At 42.5% G+C, this 23820-nt stretch overlaps 1 protein-coding gene across 5 annotated transcripts in view; it reads right to left on the bottom strand.

Annotated features, from left to right (window-relative positions):
* The window catches only part of TCF20 (transcription factor 20), a 139798-nt gene that overhangs the window by 9678 nt on the left and 106300 nt on the right, over positions 1–23820 (bottom strand). For all 5 annotated transcript variants that reach the window (XM_037848033.1, XM_037848032.1, XM_037848030.1 and 2 more), the window contains one exon: positions 6692–6785. In XM_037848033.1, the coding sequence (XP_037703961.1) occupies positions 6692–6785 (94 nt within the window). The remainder of the gene's footprint in view (positions 1–6691; positions 6786–23820) is intronic.

Genomic DNA, 23820 nt, shown 5'->3' with positions numbered 1-23820 from the left:
AGTGAAATCCCTGAGGGTACCATCAGTCCTTGAAAGAAAAATGATTCATCCCAACTTTTAACATAGCGATCAGCATCCTAGGCTGACAGCAAGGATGTGCATCTGTCTCCAGGTGAGCTGAACACCATGGCACAGGGCAGTGCATGGAAAAAGGTGAGCAAATCTAATTAGTGAGTCCACCGGCCCACCACATCCCTGGGAACCAACAGCCAGGCCTCTGATGCAGGTGGCAGAATGTTAGTAACTCTTGATTACACAACCTCAGAGAGCTTCCAGGTACCATGGTGGGATGGCAGACATGGTACTAACCGTTGGTAAATTTACAATTTAACTTGGGTTTAAACTGGGCTCCAGATTGGCAGCCCATTTACCCAGATTCTAATTGAAATAATAAGCAAGGGGATACACAAATCCGTACTCCCGAAGTCCTCTTTGATAATTTGGCTAAGCCTGTAGCATTAGCATCACTACTCCTCTCCCATGTCCTTGACAGTGGCCCCACATATCCAGGCGAGCCTCAGGGCTCAGGAAGTCATCAGAACTTCCGGGCCCTCCCTGGCAAGCAAATAGCATGAGAGTAAATGAAATGCGTTAATTTAAAACCCACAAGTACACAGCATGACAGGAACGCCTGCTGCTCCAATCCACCAGAAGCTTATGAACAGCAGGAGACACACAATTGGAGCTCAAGGGAAGCACTTTCTCCTTACCTGGGCTTTGGCAGCACCACTTGCTAGCAGGGTCTCTAGTTTATATTACAGTACTTATGGGACCTGGCCACCCTCATGCCACAGGACTTGACAGAAATGAGGCGGGGAGCATGTGAGTGGCAAAGGGCTCCATCAGTGCCACGAAACAGTGACCAGCTGTGATGGATCATTAGCAAACACCTCTAAAGTTGGGAAGTGCATTCCCCCTAAGTTAAAAGCAGAAAAGAGATAAAACAGTGCATGTACACACTAAAGGCAACTTCAAATGAATGATATACTTCTGGAAAAGGAGGCCTCCTAAACAAACCTGCCAGAGACTATCCACCTTCGGTATGCTCTTATCTGTTCTTGTAACACACCCACAGGCCATCCAGAACTGCAATTCTCTGCAGGTTAGACCACAGCTAGAAAGCTCAGAAACCTGGAAGGGAATGGGGAGGCTCTCGACCCCTACTGTCTCCCAATTTGCTTTCTTCAGCTCCTGGCAATACCCTACACTGTCCAGAGGAGGTGCCTCACCAACAAGATGGCATCCCAGAGGAGCACTCCACTTCCTTTCCTCTCTTTAAGCTTGAAGGCAAGGTGGGCTCTGTTGAATACCTCGTAACAAGTTGCATGGAGCCAAGAGCTTTAGATGCCCACATGCACCCCTATACCCACCAGGTGAGGACAGTGAACTTGAGGTGGGGGGAAGGAGGAAATGAGAAGAGTCTCCTCTCCACCGGATCTGCCTGCACCAGGCACTGTCTCCAGCTGACCTATAATCTACTTAAGACCTGCTGTTACCACCAACATTGGTAAAGCGCAGGGGAGGGGACACAGGGGCTGCCCAGCCCCACTCCACCTCGCGGGCCCACGGAGCAACAGCAGGAAAGGCAGGCTCAGGCCTCCCCTAGGGCCAAGGAGGGGAATAACAGGGGAGGACGACAGTGGAACTAATTTCTGTGTTGCAGATAGCAGTACATCCAGGGACTGCCAAATCACCAGTTGTTTTGTAATGACCCATCCAGGGCTCTGAACCCACCACTGCAAGATCAAAGTGTGCAGCAGAGAGTGCAGCTTTAAAATGCTGCTGCAAGGGTGGCTGTAGAAAGAATTCCCAGCTGTGTTTCTTCATGAAGGGTAACTAAGAAAAATCTCCCACTGGGCAAGATTCTTTGTGACCAGTGGAATTACTAATGAGCCACCACAGCCCCTTTACCCTTCTGTCTGAATTGTTGTGGCTCACTGCATTAAATACATTTAAAATTTTGTTTTTACCAGAGCACATATTCTTACTGCTGCATTTCCCACTTGGAGCCCAATCCTGTGCCTGTGACATCACAAAATAGCTACCTGTGACATCAGAAAGGCAGGATTAACATCAGGTTGTGAGGAAGCTGTATGAGTCACAGATCCTCATGGAACAAAGATCTTGTTTCCAGGAAGACGTCTCCAGTAATAAAAGTTTTCCCTGAGACATTAATAGCTCTTTAAATGTTTGGGTGGTTGACAATGAGGCAGAGATGAAAATGACAAACTGTTCCTCACACACAGAACTTGGATGCCAAAGATTAGGGACTCTTAAACCAGGGATTTATTTTTATTATAATTAGAAAGTCAATCAGTGAACACTTTCCTGGCTAAAAGAGCCATCAAATATAGGACATAATTCCAGAGAAGACAGTGTGGAATAAACACAAATGTCCAAACCCACAGAGCAGAGCAGACTGCTGGGTAGCTGTACTCAGGTCATCAAAAAGACCAATAAATGCCCAAGACTCAGTCACCTGGTGAAGCTGCTTCGTCAGTCCCAGCTCTCCCAAGGGCCTGGGGCAGCAAAGCCAGATGGCCAAGAGCCCCTTCTTCACCCCTGCTGACCCAGGCAGCCACCCTCTCGTTGGATGCACCAACTGTGTTAAATAGAGATACTGCCAACTTACCTGGGCAGGCTAGAAAAGACAGGCTCAAACATGGAAAATGACAAATCCTATGTACTTACTAACACTCATCTAATACACAGTAGCCTCTGCTTTCTCAGCCTGCAGTGGGGATGGGACGGTCTGGGCTAACTTTCACTTTAAAGGAGGTAACTTCAGGAAAGCCCTGCAGCCCTTTCCAAAAATCCCACAGACACTGCCCAAGCTGATCACAGTGGCTCTAAGCCTGTGCTGCCCAGTTAGTCCCTAGCCACAGGTGGCAATTTAAGGATAAATTACTTTGATATTTAAAAAAATAATAATAATTCAGTTCCTTAGTTGCACTAGCCACATTTCAAATGCCCAGTGGTCATGGAAGGCTTGTGCCTACTGTGTTGGAGAAAGGCAGATACAGAGCATTTCCATCCCTGCAAAAAGTCGTGTTCAAAGGCGCTGCTTATTCCCTTGAGAAACTGCACCAGGAATGCAGAAGGTTAGCTGGGAGCCTCTGAGGTGAACCCTCGCTGTTGAGAGTCTGGTCCAGGACATGGCGGGCACTCCACTGTTTACACAGGGGAGTGTACTCAGGGTGGCATGTGCTTACCCACCTGCCTGCTCACCCTGTTTCTGAGCACAGCCTCAATGCAGACCACACTGTGCCCAGCTGCTGACTGGGATGGCCAATTCTTGTGGGACTCTATATTAAACTAAGAACCACCAAAGACTTAATACTTAAAAGTCCTCATTGAAAAACCATGAAACCTAAACTAGAAAAAGAAAACAAAACATCCTGATACAACAAGGGCAACAGGTAATTGGTTGGCTCTTGAGAGAGGAGTTCACAGCCGCATTATAGAATATGCCAGACCACGACCCAGGGTGAATAACAGCTTAGACTCAGTGTGAAAACATTTAGGGGAAGAAAGAAAACGGAAAGGACAGACTAAAATCTCAACTCCCTGACCCAACATCTGAAAGCTTCCTACCCTCCCACCGAACCCTTACCCCCACTCCAGCCACCACCCCACCCTCAGGGCAACCCTCAGCACACGCGCACACTTTTATGAGAATCTAACCAGGATAAACATGATCCTTCTGTACCTTCCTTGTTCTCTTTAGCTATTATTCCTACAGAGGAGAAGAAAAGAAAGGAGGAGGAAGGAACAGGGGGCAAAGAGGACATTGCAAAGGGGGAAAGTACTTAAGCAAAAGTCAGGGGTGCCGGAATAGTTCCTGCACTGGAAGGAAGGTTGGGCGACATCAACCCTGAGATTCTTTCCAAGCTGGTGGGATTTGAGACGTGCTTTATGCCTCTACGCCTGCTTCCATCATCTAGGCAGCCACGTCTTCTCCCCTCTTCCCTGCCATGCTGTATCCAAACCAAGCCCCACCTCCTAGAGATGGCACTCCTGGCCGCCTCTATGTAAAGTTATGTTTCCCTTCTCAGAACCCATGAAGCACTCGGAGATAACACCATCTGCTCCATTCTCATTCATCTTTCTGTTTTCCTCTCTCTCCAACTTGATGGTAAGCATTATGAGGGCAGGCTAGATGAAGGTCTTAGACACATCTAATGCTCCAAAAAGTAAATGCTGAAAACATCCATCTCAGAGAACAGTCTAGAGGAAGAAAGATGATTTTTCTAGGTTGGTGAAGCTCTGAGTCAGAACTGAAGTCTTCTGAATCACTCACTGGACAGCACTCCTTGGTTAAAAGGTTTCCTTTCTAGCAACAGTTGTTGCAATGCAAAACATTTCCCTGATCATTGCGACAGACACAGAAAAAGCATATGACAAAATCCAACATCTTCATGATATAAAAACACTCAAGAAACTAGGTATGGAAGGGAACTTCCTTGACTTAATCAAAAACATCTACAAACCCACAGATCAAGAACAAGACAAGGATGTCACCTTTTTGCCATTTCTTTTCAAAATTGCACCAGAGGTTCTAGCAAGGGCAATTAGGCAAGAAAAATTAATAAAAGACATCTAGATTGGAAAGGAAAAGTAAAACTGGCTCTGTTTGCTGCTTACCTGATTTTTTTTACAGAGAATATCTAAAGTAATACACTAAAAAACTATTAGAGCTAATAAATGAGTACAGTAATGTTGCAGGATACAAGATCAGTATACAAAAATCAGTCGTATTTATATACTCTAGCAATGAACAATCCAAAAATAAAATTAAGAAAACAATTCCATTTATAACAGCATCAAAACTAATGAAATACTGAGGAATAAATTTAATAAAGAAAGTGCAAAACTTAGTACTCTGAAAACTACAAAACACTGTTGAAATAAATTAAAGAATGAAATAGAAAGACATCCTTCCCATGTTCATGGATGGAAGATATAATACTGTAGGTTGACGATACTCCCCAAAGAAATCTACAAATTCAATGCAACTGATTCCCCACCAAAATTCCAGCTGGCTTCTTTGAAGAAATTATCAAGTCAATTCTAAAAGTGATGTAGAAATTCAAAGGACCCCCAGATAGTCAAAATAATCTTGAAAAAAGAAAAAGTTGGAGGACTGACTTCCCAATTTCAAAGCTTGCTATAAAGGTGGTTTGGTACTGGCAAAAGGATAGACATACAGATCAATGGAAAAGAACTGAGAGTCTACAAATAAACTCACATTATGGTCATTCGATTTTTGACAAGGGTGTCAAGACAATTCAGTGGGGGAATAAATGGTCTTTTCAACACATAGTGCTGAGACAACTAGAGATCCACATGCAAAAGCATGAATTTGGACTCCCACCTCATACCATATGCAAAAATTCACTTAAAATGGATCAACAGATCAAAAACTTAAATGTAAGAACTAAAACTATAAACTCTTAGAAGAAAATAAATGCAAATATTCATGACCTTGGATTAGGCAACGGCTCAAAAGCAAAAGCAACAAAAGAAAATAGATAAAATGGACTTCATCAAAATTAAAAACCTATACATTATGATCAAGAATGTGGAGAAAACCCACAGAATGGGAGAAAATATTTGCAAATCATATATTTGATAAGGGCTTAATATGCAGAATATATAAAGAACTCTTAAAACTCAGTAACAAAAAGACAAACAACCCAAGTAAAAAATGAGCAAAGGGCTTGAATAGATATTTCTCCAAATGATTAACAAGCATATTAATAGATGCTTAACATCATTAGCCATAAGGAAAATGAAAATCAAAAAAAACATGAGATACCACCTCACACCCACTAGGATGGCTTTAATTAAAAAAAGAAAGAAAGAAAGAAAGAAAACTAACATATTGTTGAGGGTGTGGAGAAATGGCAACCCTTGTACAGCGCTGGTGGGAATGTAAAATGGTAGAACCACTTTAGAAAACAGTTTGGCAGTCCCTCAAAAGTTAAACATGGATTTCTCATATGATCCAGCAATTCTACTTCCAAGAGAAATGCAAACACATCCACACCAAGATTTGTATCCAGGTGTCCACAGTAGCATAATAGTCAAAAAGTGGAAACAATTTAAATGTCCATCAACCTATGAATGGATAAATAAAATGTGGTATATATTCATACAGTGGAATATTATGAGGGAATAAAAAGGAATGAAGTATTGATACATGCTGTGACATGGATGAACCTTAAAAACATGCTAAGTGAAAGAAGCCGGTCACAAAGACACATATTTTATGATTCAAATCATATGAAATATCCAGAATAGGCAAATCTATGGAGACAGAAAGTAGATTACAGGTTGCCAGGGGTGCGGTAAGGGAGGAATGGGGTGTGACTGCTAATGGGTAGGAGCTCTTTTTGGGGGTAACAAACATGTTCTAAAATTTATTGTGGTGATGGCTGTACAACTCGGAATATACTAGAAACCACTGAATTGTATACTTTAAATAGTAAATATATGTGAATTATAACTCAATAAAGCTGTTACTAAAAAATTGCCCCAATTCACTCCTCTCCTCATTTCGTCAGAAATTATAAACAGAACAGAACAGGAGAGAGAAAAATAACCATAAAGGGGAAAAAAATGGAGAGACTCAAGTTCTGTGTCCTAACCTTTAGGATGCTCTGGACAAGGATCTGTGGGCCCATCTTACCTGCATCAATGGCACACGGGTAATGGTATCGGAAGGAGCAGCCTTTGTTGTAGCAGCCCAAGGTGGCACCTGCCTCCTGGCAGTGGGAACATTTCTGAAAGGAAGGAAGAAGTCAGGCATGTCAGTATCCCAGACTCATCCCTTTCCTCTGGACCTTCTCCGAACCCCACTGGTTAGACCTCAGTATGTGTCTCTGTAGTTACAGAAGTCTGTGGGGACAGAATGGGCCGGTCAATTTCCAACCATCACCATTGACCACACCAGGGAAGGATTCCAGCAACAAGTTTTAGGTCAGACCTCACAGATGTTCACAAACAAATCACAGAGAACACCTCAGTGGGGTGAGATAAGCACCTCTCCAGGATGTGGCAGACACGCCAGAGGTCAGGGCACCTGTCCCTGTCCCCGTCCCCCACCCACGCCCTGCTTTGCGTAGCCTCCCTCACTTTTCACCACTATCTGAAGCTGCCTTACAGCTCTTGCCTGTTTATTTCTGGTGTGGAAGTCTGGGATTAGAGGAGAGGGTAAGCTAGAGGAGTTATTTTTAAACCTTTCAGAATTAAAAGTGGAATCTGGTTTCTAGTTCTTCTTACATTTGTAAGAAGATTTTATTTTTATTTCTGATTTAAGTACCTCAAATGCCCAATACAAGTATCTTTGCCTTTTTGGAAAACATGGGCTCTTGTGTGCAAACTGTATTTTTATACATTGAATACTATTTTAAATTTGCTAGGAAACATGCCATGAATTTCTGGCTAAGTGAAAAATTACTCTGTAATTGAGCTGCTCCTCCTTAAATGGTCAGGTTTTCTTAAAGTGGGCACTCTTCTACCATCCATGCCAGGCTGCTCTAAGTGCTTGCTCATCCTGCCAGCATCAGAAATGTGTCTTACCAGCATGATCGTATTTGTGAAACTCAACAACTTGTGGCCCTACGGAGGGAAGAATGCCAACTTGCCAGGGGGCCAAGGCTCACCTAAATGAAGCTAAATAGAGACCCAGACACTTACGTGCCTGAGTCTAAGGAGAAAAGCAGAGCAGTGCACAATAAGCAGCACACCTGTGGAAAAGAATGGCTCTTCACAGGCTCCTGTGCCGCTCCTGGGGCAAAGGGACGAATGGGTGCTCTTCTTCCCCTTTTCCCACCCAAAGGCAGGCCCAGAATGAGTACCTTAGAAAGGGTTTGTGTGGCTCGGTAGGCCCTGCAGCAGCTGGGGGCACTTCCCCTGTGAGACTGGACCCCAACCTGGACAGTGCCAAGGCCCAAACACCTCCAACCCACAGCAGCAGGAGCAGGAACTGGACAACAGAGACCTGCATCAAGTTCCGCCAACGCTGCTGGTGACAGCACAACTCCACCAATGCAAGTCCTCAACGAACCCCATGTGCTCACAGCGTATCAAGCTCTGATGCAAACGAGTGACATGGATTCACTCATTCAGTCCTCATAATCACCCCTTGGGCAGGTGCTCAGAACCTCTCCACTCTGCAGCTCAGATTCAGACTGACCAACGCTGACCAACTCCAAGACAAATGGGGCAGGAACAGGGCACTGTAAGACAAGTCCTTCAAGAGCTTTCCCTTTGTCTTAGAATACCACGATCCTTCTGGATATGAGATCAGTAAATGTTTACCATGTGCCACCACAATTTTCCAACCCCACCTCAATCTGTGCATAAAAATCCTCCAAGCAATTCTAATTTACTCTCCAGCTTAGGAAGCACTGGTCTGATTCAACACCTCAACTTTTTAGATGGAAAACAAATACCTGGAGAGATGCAATGAGTGGTTGAGATAGGGTTCCAGGTTTCCTGGGAGCTATGTAGTACTTTTTCCACTCTACTTCTGTCCCCTACAGACTTACCTATAGATTCTTGGGTGTGGTAGACAGAATCAGTCCCACCCCACCCCACCCCAGTGATAACCATTCTAATGCTCAGAACCTGTGACCTTACATGGCAAAAGGGGCTTTGCAGATGTAATTAAGGACCTTGAGATGGAGCTTATTCTGGATTATCTAGGCAGACCCAATCTAATCACATGGGTCCATAATAGCAACAAGCCTCTCCTGGGGTAGTAAAAGGGAGAGGGTGTGATGAGGGAAGCAGGGTAAGAAAGAAGCAACAATGATGGCTTTGAAGTTGAAGGAAGGCGCCATGGACCAAGGTATACGGACAGCTTCTAGAAGACGGAAAAAGCAAGAAAACAGACTTTTCCTTAGAGCCTCCAGAAGGAACACAACACTGCCAACACCTTGATTTCAGTCTATTAAGATCTGTGTCAGACCTACAGAACTGTAAGATACTAAATTTGTATTTGAAGCCACTATGTTTGTGGTAATTTGTTACAGCCGCAATAGAAAACACACACATGGGCATTTTCAGAAAATCTCACAATAAGAAAAGTGACTATTAATTTTCTTTTTATATTATTCAGTGTAACAAGTTTCTTTTTCATGGAAAACAACTACAGTTTCACTCACTTTTCATTACGGAAACTTTGGCTTCACACTATCACAGAACACTGAAACTAGAAGGGACTCTGGGTATGTTTTCAATTCTCTTTTTTCTAGTTGAAGAACAGAGGCTAGAAGCAAAGTTACCTGCCAAAGATCACATAGCTAGAAAGTAAGAGAACTAGGACTTCAATCCTTTTTCTTTCGAAGTTCAAAATTCTTTCTACCACACAATGCTGCCCTTCACTGACTCAACTAGCCAACAACTGAAAATACTTCCTATGGGCCAGGTGCTAAAGACAGAATATAAGAACTTATCTCTATACCATCTTTCATCTGTCTTCCCCTCCCCTAGCCCCCAAATCAATACTCAGGTTAGTACCATTTCCTACTAATTTTTATTCTTTACCCACTGCAAATAATAGAGCCACTGTCTGCACAGCCAAAGGTCCTTTGTTTCTCCCGATACTGCTGTTAAGAGTTTAATGACCGATGGCCCTAGGAAAGTCCAAGCAATGCTGCTCCCCACAAAAGGAGACACACAGTGGTGACTAAAGCTTGCTTTCTAAATCAGGATACGTGTACCAAACAAGCAACAGCCTAATCTTCTCATGATGAAATGATCTCTTAAAGGTGAATTTTTCATTTATTATGGAAGGGAATAAATGTTACTTTTAAACTGACAATCTTGTATTTCTTGATAAAGTAAACGTGGAAAACAAATTATTAGTTTTTTGGACATGTTTAAACCACAGGAAATGGCCAAACATTCACGTGACTCTTGCACCAGCCCCAGTCACTGTCTAAGAAGCAGGGCTGGCTGACTTGAGATGGCAAATTGCAGCGGCCGAATCACCTCAGAGCAGAAGGAAACTCTGAGTGAATTTCTCATGCCTCTTCATTCACAGAAAGGGCTCCTTCCTATGATATGCAACAGTGACCTGAATAACTACTCTGTTGAGCACGCACCCCACAGGAGCCGCAGAGCGCTGGAGCATGTGGGTCAGAGTGTGATTAGTGCGATTACAATGATGGGTTCTATTTGAGGCTTATACTTGGACCATTCACTTGGGCATTACTGTGTTGGGGGTGGCTTTTATCCAGCATTTCACACCGTTTTGCTCATGTTTACAGTATGTCCATGTTCTTACTTGCCTACCTCCCTAACCTGAGATTCATTCTTGTATCCCTAGGTCCAGTACACCAAAGAGGCTGTAAAATGGGAACTGATAGAATGAATGCAATGCCTGATAAACGTGAGAGCTTGGAGAAAACAAGAGGCTACTCTTCAATACAATTTTAAAAAATTGATGGTGGTAGACCTTAGAGAATGTGAAACAAGGTGTGTGAAGTTGTGGCCACCTTAGGTGTTTTTTATTTCTTTTAATTATGCCTCCTATATCTAGGACAGAAGCCTATGCCACCCGAGCTATCTACTTGAGCTACGGTGTGGCGATGTGGTCTACATCCAACGAGCTACCCTTAAAGGTCCTGAGCAACCTTCATTGATGGCAACTCTGCACCCCATCAAGTTTCTTTAAAGAGCCCTTCAAGGTGTTAGCTAAAGCATTACATATAAAACCCTGTATGTTTTGGGTCCTTGCTTCCTTAGAGTTGGACAACCTCCCTATTCTTTCTGATGAAAGCCCATGAGACTGGCTGAAGTGTTTTGCTGCTTTTTGTTCTCACAAAGACTCTGGAAAAGAACTCCAATGCCCATCTCTGGGATGTGTGCCACAGCCCAGGGCACCAGCAAGGGCTTCAAAGGCAACTGAAGAAAGTCAGAAGTGCCCAGTTATTTTCAGGTCCATTTAATCAATGCTACCAGATGTGTGTTCCATGTATTTAAAAGTTGCACTTATGCCCAACAGCTGTTTCAGCAAAAGCGTCAATTTCAGAAACTGAATCTGTTAAATATACGTCTTAAATGACTTTAGTGCAGGGCCCCCCCTGAAGAGCTGGGGGAGGATGCAGAGGTGTTGGACTTCCCCACCTGGATTGTTGCTGATGTTCTCAAAAACACTGGGGACTAACGGCTTGATGTGCTGAGCCCTGTCTTGGGGCTGGCCCCTATAAAACTTGGTGCTGCAAGGAGAGGCTAAATCTGCTTAAAATTGTGCCTAAGAGTGTCCCCCTGAGTGCCTCTTCGTTGCTCAGATGTGGTCCTCTCTCTCTAATTAAGCCACCTTGGCAGGTGATCTTGCTGCCCTCCCCTCTATGTGGGACCTGACTCCCAGGGGTGTAAATCTCCCCAGCAACGCAGGATATGACTCCCAGGGATGAATCTGGACCCTACATTGTGGGATTGAGAACATCTTCTTGGCGAAAAGGGGGATGCGAAATGAAACGAAATAAAGCTTCAGTGGCTGAGAGATTTCAAATGGAGTTGAGAGGTCACTCTGGTGGACAATCTTATGCACCATATGGATAACACTTTTTAGGTTTTAATATATTGGAATAGCTAGAAGTAAATACCTGAAATTACCAAACTCCAACCCAGCATCCTTGACTCTTGAAGATGATTGTATAACAATATTGCTTACAAGGAGTGACAGTGTGATTGTGAAAACCCTGTGGATCACACTCCCTTTATCCAGTATATAGATGGATGAGTAGAAAACTGGGGACAAAACCCAAATGAAAAATAGGGTGGGATGGGGGGAGTGATTTGGGTGTTCTTTTTTTATTTTTATTTTTTATTCTTATTCTGATTCTTTCTGGTGTAAGGAAAATGTTCAAAAATAGATTGGGGTGATGAATGCACAACTATAAGATGGTACTGTGAACAGATGATTGTACACCATGGATGACTGTATGGTATGTAAATATATTTCAATAAAACTGAATTTAAAAAAAAAAAAAAAAAAAAAAAAAAATGACTTTAGTGGCATTTGCTTTCTAAAGGCTAGTAGTATGTAAATTAAGACACAAGTTCCAGATTTGACTGCCTTTTGAGAATAGTAGTTGGCCTAATGTGATTATTATCCAGATCTGAAGAAGCACAGTGCCAGTGGAAAAAGAACCAGAGGTTACGGATGATCCACTCATGGGTGGAAACCAAAAATGTCACCACATCAAATTGATCTTCTGTAAGGTGTGGGAATAATGATATTTGCTTTGCATTCCTTCTAATGTTGTGTGAATTAAGTGTGAAAGTGTTTTATAAATTAGAGCTACATAGTTGCTAGGACTTATAAAAATAATATAAAACCTATCTTGGTCTATAATGTGCCATATTCTTGGCAGTTATCAATATCAAAAGCAGACATAATACAAAGAAGCCTATTAAAACCTGTAGAGCCTATTAAAACAAAGTTAAAAATTATTTTTGTGGAACTAAGTTTTTTCCCTTAGAATACTGTATAAAATAAGCAGACACTGGGTGAGCTCTGAAGGTTCACTGCCACACAGCCTTTCTGTAATTTTAGTTGCTGTGTGTATCTTGCAATAGGATCTCCCCTTTGAGGGTGTGGATGGTCAGCTCAAGGCCAAATCTCCCCACACGTCACCTCTTGCCTACCGTTCACTATTACTTTTATCTTATTTCCCCTCTCCTCTCCTCAATCATTTAGACCAACATGGCAGATGTACTGTGAATTGTTAATCTAAAGTCTTGTGAAGCATTTTTTGGTGCTCCTCGGAAGAAAGGTATTAAATAAAAAGGGAATAAAACCACAGACAATCACATACAAAACAAACACTACAAGAAGCTGAAAAGCATCAAAAACTTCCCTAAAAAAGTATTCTGAATACAACTAGAGTGGAGGAGAGAGCTTGCTGACTGTCCTGGGCAGACACCATCCCTCTGTGTGCTGGGCAGGGGGGCAGGCTCATGCCCCTATGACTTTTTGTTGTCTGCGCCAAGGTCCCTGCCACTTGCTCCTGGCTGAGGTTCTCCCAGCCCATCCCCACTCGTGTTACGCAACTCCACTTGCTCATGTTAGAATAATCTAAAATAATCTGCTCTGGCTGCTTCTGAATCCCAATGCCCTGTATGCCTGAGGCCCGGCAGACAGTACTGCTCCTCCCAACACACCAGGAGCCTAAGAGCTCATCTTCTCTGCCTCCAGGGAGAGTCACAGGCTTCCCACCAAAACCAGGAGAAGGAAACACACAAACACACACATGCACAAACTTTCTTTAATCTGATCATCACCCTTTGGAAATAAAAATAAATGGGAATAAAAGAAGAAGAAGATGGAGGCATAGAGAGGAGTGGAAGCTAGTTAGTCCCCCTGGCACAACTAATAAACAACCAGGAACAACTAGTAAATAATCTGGAATAACTGCAGGGGGACAAACATGATTGTCCACTCATCATACACCAACCTGAATTGGGAGGAATGCCCAATATCACAGTTTAAAATCTGTAAGTAAAAACTGCGGATCCAAGCCAAGAGCCCCCTTCCACCACAGCCTGAACTGCAAAGCCTTGCAGCGCTACAGATCTGCACTCTCCCAGCAAGCAAATATAGCTCAGCTGAGCACCAACTAGGTGCTCCGCTCAATACTAGCTATGAATCCCCAACAAGCAGACAGAGGCTTTTGGTGATGACTGACATTGGAGAGCCAGAGGGTGGCTGCAGACTGGCCTGAAGGGGGCTTTCTGTCCCTTTTTTGGCTCAGTGGAGAAAGCCTCAGCCATTTTCAGTTCCCAGCGCTCTGACCCAGACAAGGGTGGAGATAACACAGGCAGAGAGACTATTCTATTCAAATGTAAATGACCCCTCCCTAGCGGGTGTGTCTTCCATAAGAAGGAGAAGGTGGTGCCACGCTCTACTACCCGCCCTCCATTCAGAAGCAGACCCCAGAGCCTGGGGAAAACAGGCATGGGCCACACCTCTTACACCAGTCAGGAGCTACAGGCTGACAGGCGCCACCTACTGGACAGAAAAGCACAGTGACTTGAGGCCTGACAGGGTGTACCAATCTTCTAAGACACCCTCATGGAAACAGGATACTACTGCCTCCTTCTAAGACCTGAGCCCATTCTGGTCTGGGAAAACCTGATTGGGGTAACCAAAGAAAACAGATGCCTGGACAACAGAAAACTACAACCTACGCTAAGAAAAAAACGAAGTTATGGTCCAAAGGAACAAACTTACACTTCAACTGAGATACAGGAATTTAAACAACTAATGCTAAATCAATTCAAAAACTTTAGGGAAGATATGGCAGAAGAGATGACAAGTATAATGAAAACACTGGGCACACATAAGGTAGAAATCGAAGTTCAAAAAAACAACTGGCAGAATCTATGGAAATGAAAGGCACAACACAACAGATTAAAGACATAATGGAAACATACAACAGCAGATCTCAAGAGGCAGAAGAAAACACTCAGGAACTGGAGAACAAGGCACCTGAAAGCCTACACACAAAAGAACGGATAGAGAAAAGAATGGAAAAATAAGAGCAACATCTCCAGGAATTGAAGGACAAAATGAAATGCAGGAATATACGTGTCATTGGTGTCCCAGAGGGAAAAGAGAAGGGAAAAGGAGCAGAAGCAATACTAGAGGAAATAATCAACGAAAATTTCCCATCTTGTATGAAAGACATAAAATTACAGATCCAAGAAGCACAGCGTACCCCAAGCAGAATGGATCTGAATAGGCCTATGCCAAAGACACTTAATAATCAGATTATCAAACATCAAAGATAAAGAGAGAATCCTGAAAGCAGCAAGAGAAAAGTGATCCACCACATACAAAGGAAGCCTGATAAGACTATGTATGGATTTCTCAATAGAAACCACGGAGGCAAGAAGGAAGTGGGGTGATATATTTAAGATACTGAAAGAGAAAAACCACCAACCAAGAATCCTGTATCCGGTAAAACTGTCCTTCAAATATGAGGGAGAGCTTAAAATATTTTCTGACAGACAGATAATGACAGAGTTTGTGAACAAGATACCTGCAGACAGTAAGGAAAAGACAGGAGAGGTCTGGAACACAATTTTCGGAGATAGCAGCACAGCAATGTAAGTACACTGAACAAAGATGACTGTGAGCATGGTTCAAAGAGGAAGGATAGGACCATGTGGGACACCAGAACGAAAGATGAAAGATAAAAGACTGGGACTATATAACGCAGTGAAACCTAGGGTGCTCAACGACTAAAATAAGAGGTACGAATATGTTTTTACATGAGGTAGAACAAATGAATGTCAACATTGCAAGCTGTTAAAAATAGGGTGGGATTGGGGAGAAAATACAATCAATGCAAACTAGAGACTATAATTAACAGAAACATTGTATTGTGCTTCCTTTAATATAACAAAGGCAATATACAGAAGCTAAATGCATATGGGGGTAGGGGGAGGCATAGGGGAAGGGTATGGGACTCCCGGCACTGGTGATGCTGTCTGACTCTTTATTTTACTTTAGTTTAATAATATCTTTCCTTTTGTTGCTTTCTAGCTATCATGTTTCTTTTCTCCCTTTCTCTTCCTTTTTTTCTTTTTCTTTTGTACCTCTATCTTCTTTGACTCTTCCTCCTTCTTTGTGGAAGAAATGGAGATGTCCTTATATAGATAGTGGTGAAGTTGGTGAATACATAAATACATGACTATACAGGGAACCAACGATTGTTTACTTAGGAAGGAATGTATGGTGTGTGAACAAAACCTTCTTAAAAAAAATGGGTTGATGAAGAAAACTTGAAGGTACAATATTGAGCGAAATAAGAAAGACACATAAAGAGAAATACTGTGGGGTCTCACTGATGTGAACTAATTATAATATGTAAACTCATAGACATGAAATATAAGTTACCAGGATGTAGAACGAAGCTAAAGAATGGGGAGCCATTGCTTACTATGAGCAGAATGTTCAACTCAGGTGAACTTAAGCGTTTGGAGATGGACGGAAGTGACTGTAGCATGTTGTGAGAATAACTAACAGTGCTGAATGGTGTGTGAAGGTGGTGCAAAGGGTAAGCTCAGAGTCATGTATGTCACCAGAAGGAAAGTTAGAGGTTAAAAGATGGGAATATATAAAACAGTGAACCTTGTGGTGGACAATGTCTGTGATTAACTGTAAAAATATTAGAAATCTCTCTTATGAACTAGGACAAATATACAACACTATAGAAGTTAGTAATAGAGAGGCATATAGGAAAAAAAATGTATACCTATTGCTAACTATATACTACAGTTAGTAGTATTTTAACATTCTTTCATCAACAGTAACAAATGTACTATACCAAAACTATGAATCAACAATGGAAGGAGGTTGGTTAGGGGTATGGAAGGATGTGAGTTTCCTTTTCTTGTCTTCATTTCTTTTCCACGTAATGAAAATGTTATAAAAATTGAAAAAAAAAATTGCGGTGATAGATGCACAGTTGTATGATGGTACCACGGGCTATCGATAGTACACTTTGGATCTCTGGATAATTGTATGGTACGTGAAAATCTCAATAAAAACAAACAAACAAACAAACTGGAATAAAACTGTCCATTTAGATCCCTATTCCCTTCCCAATAAAACCCTAATCAAAGACGGGTTCTGCTGTTAACCCTGAAAAGTACTAGCTTCTTTTGGAAAGCTCTTCAAGCCACATTATAAACCTACAAGAAATGTCTCTGTGGCTAAGTGGGGTGGGAACTGGTCCCTCTACAAACAAAATGCAGACAGCACAACCAAGGCTGAAAGCTCCAAGTTCGGCAGTTGCTCTGGAAGCATTTTCCAGCTATATCCCTGGCCTCCAAGGAGAGCTGATTCCCTTAATTCCCTTTCTATTGTCTGTACCAGCAGGTGAGACCAGTTTGCCTGCAGATTACAGTGAAGTTATGATGCTTTGAACCAGGTTAGAAAGCTTAGATTTGAAGGGCTTTTTTCTTCATTAACAATGTCCTTCCTTGTCTTTCTCCACTTCATCTGCCAAATATTGCAGGCCAGAATTTAGCCATAACCTTGAAGAATATGTTTAAAGCACACATGGCTTTATGCAACAGATTTGTTCATTTTATCATTCAACGAATAATGAAAATTTACTAGGTACATCTGTTGTACCTCCATCCAATGTGAAATTAACCACTGGCTAACAGTTTGTAAAAAAGCCAGGCTGGCCTTCTTTACACAATAATGAAATGCAAGTTCTTGAACTGAATATGAAAAAAAGATTTTGAACTTCCTAATGTGCTATTCTTTGGGACTTTTTCTTCTTCTTCTCTTTGGTACTTTTAATTCGCCTTATTAATACGCCCCTTTTGACTGTACTGCATAAAACCACATCATCCAGAAACTGGAACCATGGGTTGAAAGGAAATTAATAAGAAACTTGTTCAGTTTAGTCTTTATCTGTTCAGTTTTCTCCATTCCTGATTGTTTCTCTGCTAGTTTCTCTAAAGGCTGTAAGAGATTGTGAACCAGGTGTCTTTTTTCTCAGTGATTTTTCCTTTATGGTATCAACTTCAAAAAATGTAATAATCTTGCCTTCTTATTCATTCAACAAATTTTCATTGTATGCATATGTGCCAGGAAAAGGTGCTGAAAAGGAAAGCAAAAGTTCACTTGATGCCTGCCCTCAAGGAGCTTACAGAATGGTCTGGGGGAAAAGCAAAACCAAAAACATGAGAAGTGCTATGAAGGTGCTTTAAGAGCCAGGGGTTATTGGCCTCAACCTAGTTAAGGAGGTCAGGAAAGCTCTTGGAGGGAGTGTTGTTTGAATTACCCATACAAAGGGGGAAGGGAGGATATCCAGGGCAGAGGGAAAAGGACTTCCAGGCTACGGGGGACTGAGACAGTGGAGCCTGATTCAGGTGGGGGGTGTGGGGAAAGGCAGAGAGCAGATGTGGGAGGACCATGAAGCCAACAATGGCGGCTGCTGCTGGGTGAGGGATGACTGGGAAGGGACTGGGGATGGAAGTGGCAGTGGAAATGCACAGAAGAGGCTGGATTTAAGGGACACTTTGGAGAGAAAATCGACAGGACTTGATGACCACACCCCGGCCATGATGAGCCCGGTGATCGCGGTGTCAGTGGTAGTGCACACAGAGGAAGGGGAGGCATCCTCCGGGCATCAGCGCAAAAAGAACTGGATGAGGACACACATGGCATCCATTCTAAATGCTACTTATTCTTAGAAACACCCCATTTACAGAATACAACTCTTTTTGATTTAGAGTAAAATCTCAACTGGAATGATCAAGAATGGATTGAATTTTCAATGCCATTTTCTGGAGAGCAAAAGGTAGAGCTGGAAACCCTTTCTGGAACATATAAGTCTACCTTCCTGTCTTAATAAATAAGCTCAGAGTTTTGAATTAAACTGATTATTCCCTATTACTTCAAAGTGATGATTCCATATCAAGAGTTAGCCCTTTTAAGACTCAAGGTAAAGACTGGACTTTTATCAAAGAAATCCCACGATACATTCTAGAAGTTGCTTTTGAAAATAAATTTCTGCTGGCAAGCTTTTTTCCCTGTATCATTTTCTTATTTTTCCTACAGTGGAGAGCACAAACAAAAAATCCAGTTAAAGAACTATTTCAGGTAGTTGACATTTACTGTATTGCCTTCCTTATATTCAGTGGGATTTGTTGTTGTTGTTGTTCCATTCTCAAACACAAGCAGTCTAAAAACAGACAAAAACATGAAATGAGAGAAATGGAAAGAAACCAGGGTAGAGGAGGTTCTAGGAATGCTTCACTTGACCTGAGCCAAGCTGTCCATCAAAGCTGCCGCGGGGGTGGAATAGCAGCAGAATCTCTCTCCAGGGGAGAAACAAAACTAATACCGGGCTCTGCCACTCATTAGCTATGTGAACTTATTGACCTGATCTCTTTAAGCCCTGACTTCTTCAACAGTAAAATGGGTGTAATACCCAGCAGGAAAAAAGGGGGGCGGGGGCAGGGTTTTTTAATCTTGTTTAAGAAAATTGGTAAGGGGAGGGAAAAAAGCCCCCAAACAACAACAAAAAATCTAACCCTAAACAAGCTTAACAACGAAGAAAAGATGTTTTTAAAATGACATTTAGGACATTCCTAAGCCCATCTGAATAAAAAACAGAAGAGAGGAAGAAAAGTATCAGCAGCCATACCCAGTCCTTTCCTGTTACCCTCTACTCCTGCAAGGAATGCATGGCTCCCCTGGGCTGCTCTGTTAAGTCAGGGGAACTGGGGACACAGGGGCAAGCCAGATATCCAGGAGGTGCCAGTTTTTAAAACAATATGCTACTAGTGATTAAACTAAACTTAGTACTGCCACTTACATATGCACTTATTTTGAACATTTATCTTGTCTATATTGGAACATTTTTTACAAGTCAGGCAGTGTTTAGTAACCCTTATTCCCCACCCTCAATTTATGTTTTAATACGGACACTTTATTGATGATAAAGTTCTGTGAATACGTAAGAATATCGTAAGTACTAGCAATTATTTCTACCAAGGTGCTCCCAAAGGGAAATCAGTTTATAAGTATCAAACACGGAATGACCTTCAATCATGAACATGGAAGACAGATACTGGCTACTCTCTGCAGTTTTAAATGTTCTTTAATTCCCTACCTACCTCCAATGATCCTGGGTTTGCAGCCTTCAGGTTCAGTAATAATAAATTTAGGGAGGCAAAACAAAGCAATATAAAGCAATTTCCCAAATGAAATGCATTCACTCACCACAATTTAAACAGCCTTTGTCTCCCCTTCTAGAATATTAAAGTGTTACTCAGGAAGGCTTAGTTTAATCTTTTTTCTTCCACAAACACATATTGTTTGTTATAATGTAAATACATACTCTTCATAATTCTGCTTATCAAAAAGTTAACACAAGTTTTATTAATGATGTTTCTTTGGGCTAACTAGACCTTACTTTTTTTCCTGAAACAGTTTGCATGTTACCTTATCCATTTGCATACGTACTCCATTAAAATAATTCTACTCAGAGGGTTACTTTCACAGCCAGAGAAGCCAGCTGTGGAACCTTGTTGAAAAGCACCATGTATTTTGTCTGGGGGAGTTTTACATGTTCGGAATAAATGAGATTTGCACCCTTTAAGAAGGTAGAAAGGAAGGGCTCAGAGTGCTGGCGTCCAGGAGAATTTTAAGGCCACAGTTAGCACCTTCACTCTGAACAGCAGCTAGGAACCAGAGAAAAGGCCGGACAGCAGGAGTGGGAGCCCTGCTGCGGCCCCATGACCAAGAAAGAGGACGGCTTTTCTTCTATGTGTAAAGAGAGATAAATGCTTATAAACAGATCTTAAAACATTTACACAGCATAAGACTACATACAAGATTATTTTTATTTTACTCTTTGCTGGAATAGATTGGCTTGTAAAGAGAAATGATTACCTTTCTGAATCTAAAAAGGCATCTTTTAAAAGAAGTTACCCACCAGGGAAGTGACTCTTGGTATAATCATCCTTCTCTCCGTGACCCACCCTATACCCATGAGTTGCGTCTCTGCTTCTGGAAAACCAATTATTGGAAGCCACTCATTCACAAGGCACCCCTATTTAACTATTTACTACTTTAGTAGCAGAAATGACATAAACTTGTTACTACAACAAACCTTTAATAAGATTTCAAATCTGTGAACATTATACTGGAACTTAAATCCCCAAGGTTCTCCAAACATTTGGCCTTGGGGTCTTTTCCCTTATTTTTACTAACATTTCTTCCTACTTGCATTTATATTTAAATTATGCTTTCTTGCCCAGATCTACTTCTGCCTCCCCAATCCTCTATCAGCTTATCTTCTCAAACTGAACTGAGCATGTACAAGTCAAGGTCATGTCAGGCAAAGACACCCTATTCCTGGGAGTGGCAGTTTTCCACGGGCAGGGGCAGCCTGAAGAGGGACAGGCAGCAGAAAGGCACTTAAATACAGGGGTAAAGTTCCAGCAGAAAAGAACTTAAAAAAAATAGGATGTCTTAGTGCATTTACGCTACCTGCTAAGGCAACTACTCCTAGATTCAGTGATGTCCAGGTCACAAAGAGGACCCTAGAATCCCGCAGACAGGCTTTGGTGAGGGTCAGTTAATGAGGTGATAATGGGTAAGAAGCCCTCACCTCCCACTTCAGGCCACTCCCACCAGATTCTGCTTACCCTGGCGCCTTTTCTTCCCGGATACCTTGCACCAGAAGGAAGAACTCTGCCCAAATCTAGAACGGAAATTCTGGCACCCAGACTGTGACTAGCTTATGGTCACTGAACTTTCAGACCTGATGGTGAAGTGTGTGTTAAAAATGCAGACTGTGGCCACCACACTCAGAAAGGCTTAATGTACAGCATCCCAGGTGCTTCTTATCCCAAGAGAGTTAATGCACCACTGGTTCAATCACCTTCATGGCCACGGACATTTTCCTCTTCAATTGTTTTAGATTAGTCCCAGAGTAGGAAGAGGCCAATCCTTACTTCAATAGATGAAAAAAAAATGGAGAGTAGAAAGTCAGATGACCAAGACCAGAAATCTTGACTAAATTCAAGAATTCTCACTTCCCCCACCTCCAATTTTTAAATGCCTGTTCAGGCTTATGTGTCAAGCATGATGCTAGGGTTTCCCCTAAATATCTCACTTACCCCTTATAACAACTCAACAAGGCAGTTATTACCCCCATTTAATTAAGAAATTGAGCTGATAGGCTGAATGACTTGCCTATCATTAAAAACCAGATCCTTTGAGTATTTGTGTGAACGATGAGATCCATATGATTCTGTAATCCTTACTCCTTGCCAGCAATCTCTTCTAGTGTCTTCACTAGAAGAGAAGCCTTTTGAGTAAATCCCAGAGACTCACATTCTCCTTCCTGGTCCTTGTTCTGCGAGCAGCATGGCCGATGCCCAGGATCATGCAATGAAAGGTGGTTCTCTCACATGGGTTTTCTTTCATGAGATTAGAAAGAAACCACAAACAGAGGAAGGTTTAGCCAAATTATCAGGACTGTATGAAAATATATGGATGACTAAAGATTTCAGAATTCCCAAGTCAAACTGACGAACTAAAGGTAATTGTTTTCAACTGGTGTTTTTGTTGTGGTTGTTGCTGTTTTCAACTTGTGTTTGACAGTGGTCTAGCAGCTTTAGGCCTCCTGGGAGTGTGTGTGTCTGGACCATTTCTTGGGTTTTCTAGAGCTAACTTAGAAGGTTTTGAACATAGGATCTTCTGGAACTGAACAACAAGATCTTGTAGGTATAAACACCTTAAATAAAAACCTCTTTTTTTCCAGAGGAAGGATCAGTGGGTCTGGGAGAATGCAATGCTGGGTCAGTAATCAATGAGCAATCAATGAGATTCCATTGCTGAAGAGGTAGTTTCCTTAAAGGTGATTTGCTTTAATGAGGAAAAGGTTCCTGTGGCACTGCTAAAGACCAGCCCTGTCAGCAGTAATTTATTTTTATACAATGTTCCTCAATTTCTTTGGTGGATGCTTAACCTACAATCCTGGCCTGACTTGTCACAGTAGAGGAGCAAGTCTTTTTTCAAGGGTATCTGGCCCACATCGTGCATGTTAAACACTAATGACTATTTGCTTCCACCTGTCAGGGATCTTTGAGGTGGTGACATCGAAAGTGCCAGGAAGGGGTTGCTGAGTTCAGAGCAGGAAATTAAGAGTGCACTCCTCATGGACTGTGAGTTTCAGATGGCATGGTGGAAGGGTGGAAGGGTTTGCAAGGGCAGGAAGGTGTGGGATATTGGTTAGATGAGGGGATCTTGACATGTGCCCTGCTGACTCCCCCCAGGAATGCTGCTCTGCTTGGCCCCATCCCTACTGATAACCTCTGGCCAGCCTGATATCTCCAGTTACACCTACAGGGCCTCTAAGTTTCTGGCTTGTCCAAGACTAAGTTCAGGACCCTCCAACTTCTCAGGGAGTCTGAACAGCTCTCATCTCGAAGGCATTCATTTTCTCGTGAAAATTCACTGGGCTCAACCCTTAACTGCTAGAGAATGTTTACAGCTTGGATAAACAGCAATGATGTCTCCCATAACCCCAAGTCAATAAAATACTAGTGTCAGAAAGTTGACAAATGTGTACTGATAATATTTAACAGAAAATGTAAAAAGAGTAACTAGGAAGGAGGATCTGAAAGAAGACGGCAGCACAGAGAGGAGTGGAAGCTCGTTTGTCCCCCTGGAACAACTCACAAACAACCAGGAACAACTAATAAATAATCTGGAACAACTGCAGGGGGACAAACGTGACTGTTCACTCATCATACACCAATCTGCATTGGGAGGCATGCCCAAGATCGCAGCATAAAATCTGCAAGTAAAAACTGCAGATCCCAGCCAGGAGCCCCCTCCCCCCACAGCCCAAACTGCCAAGCCTTGCAGTGCTAGAGAGCAGCACTCTCCCAGCAAGCAAATATAGCTCAGCTGAGCTCCAGCTGGAGTTTCAGTTAACAAGGGTGGACTGCTCAATACTAGCTACGAATCCCCAACAAGCAGACACAGGCTTTTGGTGATGACTGACATTGGAGAGCCAGAGGGTGGCTGCAGACTGGCCTGAAGGGGGCTTTCTGTCCTTTTTTTGGCTCGGTGGAGAAAGCCTCAGCCATTTTCAGTTCCCAGCGCTCTGACCCAGACAAGGGTGGAGATAACACAGGCAGAGAGACTATTCTATTCAAATGTAAATGACCCCTCCCTAGCGGGTGTGTCTTCCATAAGAAGGAGAAGGTGGTGCCACGCTCTACTACCCGCCCTCCATTCAGAAGCAGACCCCA

This window comes from Choloepus didactylus, chromosome 8 (genome assembly GCF_015220235.1).
Source record: "Choloepus didactylus isolate mChoDid1 chromosome 8, mChoDid1.pri, whole genome shotgun sequence".
Lineage (NCBI taxonomy): Eukaryota > Metazoa > Chordata > Mammalia > Pilosa > Megalonychidae > Choloepus > Choloepus didactylus.
The sequence above is the reverse complement of the archived record's forward strand: the minus strand, read 5'-3'. Positions and strand labels throughout refer to the sequence as shown.